Source organism: Puma concolor, chromosome B3 (assembly GCF_028749965.1).
Source record: "Puma concolor isolate L17-30 chromosome B3, mPumCon1.1.hap2, whole genome shotgun sequence".
In the NCBI taxonomy this organism is placed as follows: domain Eukaryota; kingdom Metazoa; phylum Chordata; class Mammalia; order Carnivora; family Felidae; genus Puma; species Puma concolor.
In genome coordinates, this window is record NC_141672.1 from 35,380,061 (window position 1) to 35,393,274 (window position 13,214).

Here is a 13,214-nt window from a genome sequence, read left to right on the forward strand (position 1 = left end):
CAAAGTTGGACACTTAATCAACTGAGCCACCCAGGCGTCCCTCATGATCCTATCTTAATTGAGGACTCAATTCTTTTTTGACAGCTCTTTTGATTTTGCCTTCTAAAGATCAGATCTAAATTTAGTAAAAGGTAAAAATTTCAGAATATCTTTTACATCTAAAACTGTCTTTGAAATTTCCTAGAGGGTCCCTAGAAAATCACAAAGATTTCTTCTTTCATCTTATAAAAAGATATGTTAGAAAGATTTAGGTTTCTTCGATATGTTACCATTGTAAGAGGTTCATGGGTGGGGAGTTGCTGTCATATCTGAGAAGACATGCTCAGTGTGCCCACGGTTAGATCCATATATGTGGAAGTTCATATAAATAGTTTAGAAATTGTGTAGAGATTTGGCAATGCCTTACTGCCCATATATGTTTGCACTCTCAGCGGGAACACATAAAAACCTTTATGAAATAGTTACATACTGTATCTCAATGGAGAATTTTACTTATCTTCTATTCTGAAATTATTAGTTACAGCAACACATTAAGTACAGCCATACAGTGTCTGTCATCTTTGGAAAGTTTCTGTTTTACTCTAATGCTTGCTTAAAGGCTCTGCTTTTTTTGTACCTGCAACAAAGACAGATTCAGAGCACTAGGGAAAAGGACCTTCCGACACTTCAATTTGAACTTCTGACACTTCAAAGAATAGTCTCTTGGGTACAGGCACCTGAGGTGATACAGCTGAGATAACTTTTATATAGTACCAGTAGACTCTGTCAGGAGTCCCAGGACTCTTTAGAATAGAAGCAGATGGCTTCATGAAAGCGGACTGCTAACCCAAATATAGCAGAACAAGAATGACACAGGACTGAAATAAACAATAAGTGAAATTTTATTGTATTTATTTGTTTGGAATACTGATTAATTTTAATAGTCTATTGCTGTATGGCTCTAGATTTGCAAAACAAAGTCAAGAAGGCCTATATGGTTAATGAACACTTTTGCTGTTAAATAATCAGGGCAAGCCTTTGAGACCAGCCTTTTTTGGTGATCAATAATGATCTTTATGATTATTTTGATCATATGAGATAGGAGGGAGACACTGTCAGGAAAAAATTAAGAGACTTTCAAATAGACAAAAAAAAAAAAAAAAAAAAAAAAATTACTGGGTGTCCAGTGCAGTGTATCCTCCTTGGTTATCTGTGCCTTTCATTGTCTTTGAGCTATTTTACAATCCTGTAGGTTGTGAAAAATTTATAGTGATGTAATCATTCTTTTAAAAATGTTTATTAATTTATTTTGAGAGAGAGAGAAAGAGACAGCAAGTATGGGGGAGAGGCAGAAAGTGAGGGAAAGAGAATCCCAAGCAGGCTCTGTGCTGACAGTGTGGAGTCTGACGCAGGCTCAATCTCACGAACTGTGAGATCATGACGTGAGCCAAAACCAAGAGTTGGAGGCTTAACTGACTGTATAGTACTCTGCATAGTAATGCATATAAATTCTTTAGTTTTCATAGCAAAAAGCAGATACTATGTACTTGAAATTGTCAGTATTTTACAAAAGTAAACACTTGGGGGCAGAGGGAGGTGGAAATAGGAAAAGATTTTGAGGGAAGCAACTGTGGAAGAGCCACTTTTTCTTGGCTGAGAAGAGGATTGAGGTCTGTGGGTCTCACAAGCATTAGGAGCTCCTTCCCCTTGCCCTAAGGCTCCCAGCTTCCCCATGATCCCAGTGTGTCTAGCAAGTCCCAAAGGAGCAAATAACTGAGACCTAATGGCACTAGAGAGATGCTCTAGGTGTATCCGGTGCAGACTGGTGACCACATGTGTCTTCCTGATCTGCTGTTGGCCTCTTAAGCCCTTTACGGTTTCTTGGCATAATCCTTGGAGTGGGTGAGTTCCATAATGGCTTCATAAAATTTCTTGCCTCTTCTGTAGCATAGGTGCTCATAGTAGGATTTAAGTTGAATCAAGTAAATAAATTTCTTGCATACCTGAGTTTCTGCACACAAGATTCATGCTTGTTACATAATGCTTTTTGGATCTTTCCTTGACCTCCCTGCCTTTTCAGCGACTGGTTTTCAGGCTTAGCCCTTGGGCTGAAGCAGATGTTCTGTTTCTTATGCTTTTCTTTCCTCCTGACACTGAGTACAACTGAAATTCTTTTTTGGCAACTAGAAGGTTGGCAGGAGTCTGCAGCACTTAGGCTTTATGTCTTTCTTCCCAGTTCCTTTTTTGTCTCATTCTCACTCAAGGAGGAAGAAAGGACAGTTATTAGCTCCCATGGAATACTACGGGATGCCTAGTTCCTAAAATCTCCTCCCTAGTAAACTAAAGGTTTAGTGTAAGTATTTTACCATACAGATAGTAAAATAAATAAAACCAATGTGCTTTACTATATTGCTTCTTTATTTTTAAGTCCCTAGGAAAAATCACATATTTGTGAGCAGTAATAAGAAGGTTAAGGTTGAGAAGTGTTCTGTCCTTACCAGAGTTGAGTCACAATTGCCAAACCTATGTATGTTATAAGCTAGTTGCTTTCAGAAATATTGGAGAAGACAAACTTCAGGTTTGTCAAACAGGTATTGTTCTATAATTAAGCTCATTTGCAACCAAGATAAATGATACATGAAATACTCCCTGGAAACAAATTTAACATTAAGTACTCTTTTAAAAAATTTTTGTTTTTAATGTTTATTCATTTTTGAAAGAAAAAGAGAGAGCACAAGCAGGGCTGGGGCAGAAAGAGAGAGAGGGACACAGAATGCAAAGTAGGCTCCAAGCTCTGAGCTGTCAGCACAGAGCACGATGCGGGGCTCTACCTCACAAACCATGAGACCATGACCTGCCAAAGTTGGAGACTTAACCGACTGAGACACCCAGGTGCCCTAACATTAAGTACTCTTAACTTCAGGGTTTGCTCTTGTGTTACCACAGGGAGTTTGATGGTAATGAAAACAGACAGGCTGAAAATTATTTCTTATAGCTCTATGACAATGCAGACTTCAGCCCTGGCCTTTGTGATCTCAAAAGAGGTCTGCAGCAATTTGCTCCACCTGGGGCTAAGGACTTCTGTGAGATGCTAAGACTAACCTAGCCATCTGTCTGCTATAAGGAGAATACCTACCCACACTTCAACACTTTCATTCTTGGATGTAATCTGAGATGGTTGTCTTAGACTGAGATCCTCTATTTTTCTTCTATGGTTTTTGGCCACTTAAGGGCTGTTTGTAAACACTCTAAAACTAGTTGTGAATGAAAGGTAGACATTCTCTATTCACACAACTGAATTCTGCTAAAGAGTAAGGTTATACATTTAGGCAGTTTTATAGCTAGAGAGGGCAGAGACCAAGAACAATCATATATATAAGATCTAGCCAAAAATTAATTATGCTCTTGGAAAATCTGAATTTTAGTAAAAACTGCCATTCTGAAAATATTCTTATAATTTTTCAGTTTAGTCATTAATATGAAAAAATAAAAGATGGAAAGGGATTATAGGTCAGTAAAAACATTTTGTGTTCTGAAATATTTTTGAGCCAAAACATCAGGTTGGTTACTGTAGTAAAGTATATTTTGCTTTTATAACATTATTCAGTAGTCCCAATAATCATCATGAACCAACACATTTCATTAAGATATATAAATTTAATGATACTGGGACACTGGAATTAGGATTTTTTTTTTTTTTCAACGTTTATTTATTTTTGGGACAGAGAGAGACAGAGCATGAACGGGGGAGGGGCAGAGAGAGAGGGAGACACAGAATCGGAAACAGGCTCCAGGCTCTGAGCCGTCAGCCCAGAGCCCGACGCGGGGCTCAAACTCACGGACCGCGAGATCGTGACCTGGCTGAAGTCGGACGCTTAACCGACTGCGCCACCCAGGCGCCCCTGGAATTAGGATTTTTAAAAGACTAAGCATATATTTTATGCAAATATACTTAGTCTTATAAAATCCTATATATGCTTGTATATATATATATATGTTTGCATTTTATTTCCTTCATTTATTATGATTATGAGCCTTATTATTTGTCAAAAGGGGCAATGGAATGCCTAATTCTTTCTTCCCTCTGGGAAGCTAAGGGTTATCAGGTTTGGAATATGTGGCAGGGGAGGACAGCATCTTGGAGCTTTATCTTGGGGTTAAATATCATGTATAAAGGAAGTCCTAATGTTACAGCAAAGTTGAGCAAGCAAAGAAACAGAAATCTACAGGGGAACATTGGAACCATTTTGCATGCTGTGGGATTCTCCAAGTTGCTCCTGATCTACCCATACTGCATCCCTTTTAGAATGCCCAGAAATTTCTGAAGCCCTAGGGATTTCCAGATTTGTGCAGGTCTGGTTATGGGTAACAGATATGTACCAGACTTTAGTTAATAAACCATATGCAAGGACATTACAGCAGATAAATTTTCATGAATCCCATTTTTTCATACCTTTTCCCCCATGGATACACCCCCTGATGTGATGATGACATCAGCACGACTGATACCCTCATTCAAGGCATTGAGTAAGTCATCTGGGCTGGAAATAAATAAAGACAAATAAATTAATCATAAGGACAAGATTTTACATATGAGTGCCAACTTAAAACTAAACCACTTTATTCACTGGGTAGGCATTAACATAGGTATAGCATTATACTATGTATGAAGTGGCAATCAAAAAGGTCTCTGTCCAATAGGAGCCTAAGTCTTACTGCAGAGAAAGGACATCATAAGTGCAGAAATAGTGGCTACTGATAATTTCACAGGACTTTTTGTTCTAACAAGGAAGAGACATTGAGGTGTTGGTAGGCTGTCTAACCATCTCAGTTTGCCTAGGATAATCCCAGATTTAGTACTGAAAGTCACATATCCTAGGAAATCCAAGGCAAATCAGGACAGTGCGTGACACTAGATATTGGAGAGGTCACACAAGATTCTTTAGAGGGGATATGACTTAAGTTAGTTAGACCTTGAAAAATGGGCTGGATGTTTACAGGTGGAAGGAATGAGAAAAGGCTTTATAAAAAAGAATATCAGCCTGCAATACAGCCTCACTGGGGATTAATATGGAGAAAATAAACTGTCTAGAACAGTCATGTAAGTCTATTTTCCATTTGAGTCTGAAAGCAGGAAAGACCAGGGTCTCAGCTCAGACAATTGGGCAGGAGGATTTCCCTCTTACTCAGTCTTTCTTCTATTCAGGTCTTCAGTTGATTGGATGAGACCTAGCAACATCAGAAAGGGCAACCTGCCTTAGTTACTGATTCAAATGTTGGTCTCACCCAGAAACACCCTCACAGGCACACCTAGAATAATGTTTGGCCAAATGTCTGGGCACCTGATGGCCCTGTTAAGTTGACATATCAAATAAACCATCAGAGTCAGACTATGAAGGGCCTGTTGACCACGAGAAATTTACCTTTATCCTCTGCACAATGGAACATCTTTAACGTATTAAATAGGACAATGACATAAGCAGGTTTGAGATTTAGAAACTGAATTCTGTAGGAGTCTGGGGGAACTAGCATGGGCAAGGGCAGTCAGGAGGCTTCTGCAGTGATCAGGACATGGGGTGTCAGCTTGGGGAGCAGGTTGTGATGGAGACTGAGAGAAATGATATACTCCAGAGATATTTAGAACTTAGTATTGGATACGGGAGAGGGGGAAGAAGGAGAGGTCAGGGCTGAACCCAAGTTTCTAGCCTTGACAACTACAAGGAAGGGAAGGGAAGGGAAGAGAAGGGAAGGGAAGGGAAGGGAAGGGAAGGGAAGGGAAGGGAAGGGAAGGGAAGGGAAGGGAAGGGAAGGGAAGGGAAGGGAAGGGAAGGATGTAGAATGACTGGGATAGGATAGTATTTTGGAGGGCCCTTAAGCTCAAGAATTGGGACTTCATCTAACAAGAAAAGGGTGGTGGTGGGGGGTTCCCTAGAAATATGAAGAGGCAGTAGGTATTTATTGGGGAAAAAAGGGTAGGAGAAAAAACTAGGAAGGCAGAGACTGTATGAAATATTCTGAGAGGGTAAAAGGACAGGATGAACATCAGGAATTGAAACTAGGCAGATTCCTGTTAGTCAACTGAAAAGACAAATATACAGGACCATTGCTTCCACAGGTCAAAGGCCTGGGAAGAAGAGGTGGAGCAAAATCAAGAGTCTATCCTCTGGAGGTTAGAAGGGTTACAAAGGCATACTTTGAGATTGATGAAGCAAGAAATAAAACAAAGTGCCAGGCATGAGTGCTTATGGGCAGATAAGAAGGCAAGGGTGAGCTAAAAAGATCTAGTTACTATCTGAAACTATAATGCACTGCACTTGCATTCCTCTTTAAATGACAGAGTGCAGGAAGGGAGGCTTTTGAGTAATATCTGTCTAGCAATACCCTTGTTTTCTGAGAACTTCTTACCTGTGCAGAGGGGATGTTCTCTTTCTCTCCCCTGGACATTCAACATGTACATCGAAAAAGGGAGTAATCCTAGCTTCTGCTTTTCTAGTTCTAGTTGAGGCCTATTTTGCTCCTGGGTTCCATGAGATAGCCCTACATCTTCTCATAAACCCCTCCTTTTTTTTTTATTATATGAAATTTATTGTCAAATTAGTTTCCATACAACACCCAGTGCTCATCCCAAAAGATGCCCTCTTCAATGCCCATCACCACCCCTCCCCTTCCTCCCACCCCCCATCACCTCCCCTCCCCTCCCTCCCACCCCCCATCAACCCTCAGTTTGTTCTCAGTTTTTAAGAGTCTCTTATGCTTTGGCTCTCTCCCACTCTAACCTCTTTTTTTTTTTCCTTCACCTCCCCCATGGGTTTCTGTTAAGTTTCTCAGGATCCACATAAGAGTGAAAACATATGGTATCTGTCTTTCTCTGTATGGCTTATTTCACTTAGCATCACACTCTCCAGTTCCATCCATGTTGCTACAAAGGGCCATATTATTTCATTCTTTCTCATTGCCACGTAGTACTCCATTGTGTATATAAACCACAATTTCTTTATCCATTCATCAGTTACTGGACATTTCAGCTCTTTCCATAATTTGGCTATTGTTGAGAGTGCTGCTATAAACATTGGGGTACAAGTGACACTATGCATCAGTATTCCTGTATCCCTTGGGTAAATTCCTAGCAGTGCTACTGCTGGGTCATAGGTTAGGTCTATTTTTAATTTTTTGAGGAACCTCCACACTGTTTTCCAGAGTGGCCGCACCAGTTTGCATTCCCACCAACAGTGCAAGAGGGTTCCTGTTTCTCCACATCCTTTCCAGCATCTCTAGTCTCCTGATTTGTTCATTTTGGCCACTCTGACTGGCGTGAGGTGATATCTGAGTGTGGTTTTGATTTATATTTCCCTGATGAGGAGCGATGTTGAGCATCTTTTCAGGTGCCTGTTGGCCATCTGGATGTCTTCTTTAGAAGTGTCTATTCATGTTTTTTGCCCATTTCTTCACTGGATTATTTGTTTTTTGGGTGTGGAGTTTGGTGAGCTCTTTATAGATTTTGGGTACTAGCCCTTTGTCCGGTATGTCATTTGCAAATATCTTTTCCCATTCTGTTGGTTGCCTTTTAGTTTTGTTGATTGTTTCCTTTGCTCCATAAACCCCTCCTTTGCTTAAGCTAGCCTCATGTCTTTTTGTTAACTTGAAATCAAATGGTAGCTCTGTGAGATAGCATATATTTCCCCAAATTTCTCTTGGTAGTGAAGTTTTTTCATGTCCCTTTACCTTAATGCACTATTTGATGGGGGAGGGAGGGAAAGAGAAGGAGGAAAGGGGGCGGAAGAGAAGTAGAAGATTTGTAACTAGAACATCATTTCACTCTTTTTCCAGGGGTGACAGAGGTAAGGAGAGGAGCTTGTGATTCATCTGAGAGGCTACCTTCAGTTCTCTAAGGCTCTATAAGAGATAAGCCAACTGGGAGGTGGTATAGCACAGAGATCAAGAGTACGCTTTAAAGTCAGATGCCTGAGTTTAAATCCTGGGGCTACTACCTGTTAGATGGAGAACCTTGGACAAGTTGCCTAACTTCTCTGTGCTTCAGCTTTCCTTCTACAAAGTAGAGATAGTATAGGGTTGTTATGAGGATTAAGTGACATAATACATATAAAACAGTTTATGGAATAGTATGCAGTCCAAACTAAGTTTTAAAAGAAAGGTTAGTTGTTGTTATTATTGCTGCACTACTGACAGAAGCTTATCATATAAACACACCTAACAATCTGGCAGAGTTCAACTTTAGCATGTTTGACAGTATAAGAGAATATTCATGACTAAAACAGAAGAAAATCATAGTTTGGGCCTCAGATACATTCAGAACTACATGTGAAAAGTCTAAATGGCTCAATAGCAAGCCAGGCCTGGTTCCGGCCTAAATAGTTTCATCTAATGTTCTCTTACTGGATCTGGATAACATTCTCCTCTTCAAGCACTGGCCTGTCAATGAAGGTACTGGGGGTTGTTTGGCTTTGGGAAGCAAGCTCCCAAGGAGTAAACACAAAAATAGAAGTTTGAAAAATGGCTCACATGAGGTTCAAACTACAAACATAGGACTCTTAAAAATCATCCACTTAATTACTTATGCAGCCGAAAAGGTACCCAGGTATTTAATAAAGTTAGGATCTATGTGTAAAACACTTAAAAAACTTAAAAAAAAATCCCTTTCAAAGTTAAACACATTGGGCAAACCTCTTGGAAGAATTATATTCAATAATGGATGTATTTAAAGTATTATTTTAAATGTTCATTTATTTTTGAGAGAGAAAGAGAGTGTGAACAGGGAATGGGCAGAGAGGGAGACAGAGTATCCAAAGTGGGCTCTGCACTGACAAGAGACAGTCTGATGCGGGGCTTGAACTCATGAACTGCGAGATCATGACCTGAGCCGAATTCAGACGCTTAACTGACCACCCAGGGCCACCCAGGTGCCCCTAAAGTATTTTTGAATTAAGTATTTTGTACAGGTTTTTCATCAATCTTTTTCATTTTGTGTTAGGGAAAAAGATAGGAACTTACCTAGTTGTGTTAAAATACTATAAGATATGCACATGTTGGGTTCCTGATTATTGCATGCCTAGAGCTCTCGGACCCTTTATCATTAGGGTGAGTCAAATGGTTGGAAAAAGGAGTAAATGGAAAGAATATAAACACAGGTTGAATGAGAATGTGGTTCTGGTGAATGGACAATGAATATCATCAACAAAATACAATTTTGTGTTAATATAAAGAGATATTAGCCAATTTCACCAATTTTATAATACATAATTTATAACATGTCAGCTCTAGAGGATTATAGTAAAGTCCTTGGAAACAAAGCAGCAGTGACATGCACATCTTCATGGATTAATCTTTGTATGTGGATAAAGGTCCTGGGATAGGCCAGCTGATGATGCAAATAAAAACACTTTTCAGTGAATTTTTTCTTAATCATTGTTTTTATATTATCTGGGGGAGATTTTTTCCCCCTATTTTATAAAACTGCAGAGTCATCAACTCTCCACATGAAAATTTTTAATTTGCAGAAATAAACTAAGAGGGATTTTATGCCAAGTCCTTACTATAATTTATTATGTTTCAAAGAATATTGTCAATGTTGCTTTCTACTCTGCTGCTCGTGTATTCCTGTGAATCTTAAGGTTGGAAAGGCCTTTGCGGGGCGGGGGGGGGGGGGGTTCATTGTGTTCAGTATCACAGCTGGGTGCATTCTTTGGGTCTTTCTCTTCTCTTTCTCCTTCTGCCCCTTTCTTTGACTCTACTTTCTGTTGCATACTTCTGTGCCTGGGATCTAGTAAGAGATCACAGCTTACTAGAGGGACAGGTACAAATGTGCGAAAACAGAGGATCTATGACTTCATTTATGTTGTATACTGTAACTCCACTTATTACTTCACAATCAGTCTGTGAGGTGGATTGGACAGGTATTATTATCATGCCCATTCTACAGAAAAGGAAAGTAATATTCAGAGCAAAGTAGTGTTTTAAAGGTAGAGTAGACAGCAATAAGCGGCAAAGCTAGAACTAAAACCTCTGGATCCTCATTATGTGTTTATTCCATCCTACTGACTAACCAGGCTGACTGTCCAGTTTTTTCAGGAGTATCAAATGTCATATGAGGAAAATTCTCATGAGAATGGGCCCTTGTGCAAAAGCACCAAATAGAGGATGTTTAGGCAAAAAAGTGAGAATCTGCCTATGCTGACTAGAAAACTACATGTGGGGACATGTTAGTATAATTCTGGGGAATGAAATAAATGTGATTCTTAATCCTATATTTAGATGGAAACTAAGTAAGATTTTGACTAAACATGACTTTATGGGCTTGTTTACAAGTCAGACATTTGCTCTCTTTTTTATGATATATACTGTTAAATTAATTAGTTAATTAACTTACTTTGAGAGAGAATCTCAAGCAGGCTCCATGCTCAGCACAGAGCCTGATGTGGGACTTGCTCCCATGACCCTGGGATCATGACCTGAGCTGAAATCAAGAGCTGGATGCTTGACTGACCGAGCCACCCAGGCGCCTCTCATATTATATTTTAAATGACAACATATTTCCAACATAAGATAATAGCATAACACCCATGTATTCATCTCTCAGATTTGACAAATGCTGATATTTTTCATTTATTTCACATTCCCTCTCTGTCACCTTTTTACTTTTAAGAAATAAAAACAGATTTGCTTTCTAAGAGTAGGCAATTATCTGAATGATAAAAGGAATAGGTAACAAGTATTATAATTGTGGATATTACAGTAGAATAAAAACAATTCATGATTTTCTCAGTTGTGTTAGAGCATGGTACATAATTTTCTGAAAGATGGGAGAGTAAAACTAAAACATTATAATCTGATCCTTTAATATGACTGTATATATCTCACATGTGTTTTTCATATGACATTACTTTGTACATATTAGATAATTTGACATTTAAGAAATAAAATAATGACAATAACATGTATGTTGTAAAAGAACTATGTGCTTTTGGGTGCCTGGGTGGCTCACTAGGTTAAGCATCTGACTTCAGCTCAGGTCACGATCTCATGGTTTGTGGGTTTGAGTCCCGCATTGGGCTCTCTACTGTCAGTGCAGAGCCCACTTTGGATCCTCTGTCTCCCTCTCTCTCTTTCTCTCTTTCACTCTCTGCCCCTCCTGTGCACACACACTCTCTCTCAAAAATAAATAAACTTAAAAAAAAAAAAAAAAGAACTAGGCATTTTCACAGCTATGTGTTAATTTCATCATTCTATGAGTAGGCACAGGGAGAGAGGGCCCTGGGGTTCACAGAGGTGGTGAAAGGTTCAAGGTTACCCTATGTTCATTCTACTGTTCTTTTAAACTACAGTAATATTCACATAGTGAAAGATATTTTGTTATATACAGTGTGCCTTCAGATAAAAACTGTTTATTATTCTATCCTAAATATATAAATCTTATTTGTATATGTTAAATAGAGATGATAAAAACCCAACAATTTGTACTTTTAAAATTTGAACTATCTTCTCAGCATTGCTACTGGAGGGGATACTGGATTAAGCAGATTATGTTTCCTAGGTATATACCCGTAGCTCTCCTTTTCTCAAAGTGCAGCACATCTTAAAGGAATATTGTGATATCATTTATTTCTTCATTAACAACTGCAGTTTTAATTAGATTTGAGTGGTGATTAATAATAATTTCTTTGAAGATAAATCTAATACTAGCATTAGTCTGGATTTACTAGCACTTTCTATCCATTTTCACTTGAACTATTAAGTAACTACCCACTGTTCTCTTAGAGTACCAATATTATATAAAAGCATTCTACAAGAGAGCTGATTTAGAACAAAAAGCTAAAAAATGAAGTACTATGTGACAGAAAATAGAACTATTAGTTGAAGGTCTAGAACCCAGTTTTGTCTCTACTGCTAATTAAGATGACTCTGAAAAACAAACATCACTTTTTGGGGTCTCATTATCCTTACCTGTAAAATAAGAACATTTCGACCACATTCTTTCTATTTCTAACATTCATTGATTTAAATTACTTGAAGCTAAGTGGAATATAGTTTAAGCACAAAGGTATCATTCTTTCCTTCCTTCCTCTCTCTCTTTCTTTTTGCATTTCACTAGAACACTGGCAGCTTGCCACTGGTGCTCTGCAATTCATGAGCTGTGATTTCTGTGCCTTTTACCACTTGTGATCCTTTTTTCCACTACAACCATGTTCACCTAATGGCCACACTACCCTAGCAGCCTCCTGCGGGCTGAGAATAAATAAAACTCTCAGTAGGCAAAGGAAAATACCAGCAATCTGGGGCGCCTGGGTGGCGCAGTCGGTTAAGCGTCTGACTTCAGCCAGGTCACGATCTCGCGGTCCATGAGTTCGAGCCCCGCGTCGGGCTCTGGGCTGATGGCTCAGAGCCTGGAGCCTGTTTCCGATTCTGTGTCTCCCTCTCTCTCTGCCCCTCCCCCGTTCATGCTCTGTCTCTCTCTGTCCCAAAAATAAATAAATGTTGAAAAAAAAAATTAAAAAAAAAAAAAAAAAAAAAGAAAATACCAGCAATCTAAGAGGCCAGCATCTGGAGGGTGGTAGGATAAGCACAATATTTAGGACAGATGCTACTGAAGTAAAGCTGCTGGGGAAATAAATAACTTTAGCAGCAATAACAACAAACAAAGCACTAATGGAGATAGACTTACAACACGGAAAGGATGTTTTGGAATGGAAAACATGATTTTCAAATTTTAAAATTTAGTAGATGAAGGTGGAGATAGTGCCTGGTGCAAACTCTGTCAGTGGCCTGAAAGCCCAAGTGGCAGCAAAACCTCAAAGGAATGTACAGAAATACAAAGGGAGGGAAGTCAGTGCAGGAAATAATAAGAAAATTGGAAGACAGAGCAAGAGACTATAGACTACCAATAGGAATTCCAAAAGAAAAAAAGGAACCAATGAAGGAAGAAAATGTCATTTATTTGAAAAGGTCTTGGAAATTTAAAAAAATGTACTGAGTTCAAGACAAGATTGCCAAAAAATATAAACCTAAGAATGTCTTGGTACAATTTTGTAATTTCAAGGATAAAACAGAAAATCTTACCAGCTGTCAGACAGAAACATGGGGGTTATTAACAAAGGAAAATAATATTAGCTTTGGACTTCTTACCTACAATACCAAAACTGCAAAACCATAGATTACCATAAATATACTCTGAGAAAAAAGGCCTGCAAGCTCTAAATCCTATACCCAGTCAGACACCATTG

At 38.9% G+C, this 13,214-nt stretch overlaps 1 protein-coding gene across 18 annotated transcripts in view; it reads right to left on the bottom strand.

The window, feature by feature from the left end:
• GPHN (gephyrin) overlaps positions 1-13,214 on the bottom strand; it is a 635,492-nt gene that overhangs the window by 28,753 nt on the left and 593,525 nt on the right. For all 18 annotated transcript variants that reach the window (XM_086709482.1, XM_086709484.1, XM_086709476.1 and 15 more), the window contains one exon: positions 4,433-4,520. In XM_086709482.1, the coding sequence (XP_086565608.1) occupies positions 4,433-4,520 (88 nt within the window). The remainder of the gene's footprint in view (positions 1-4,432; positions 4,521-13,214) is intronic.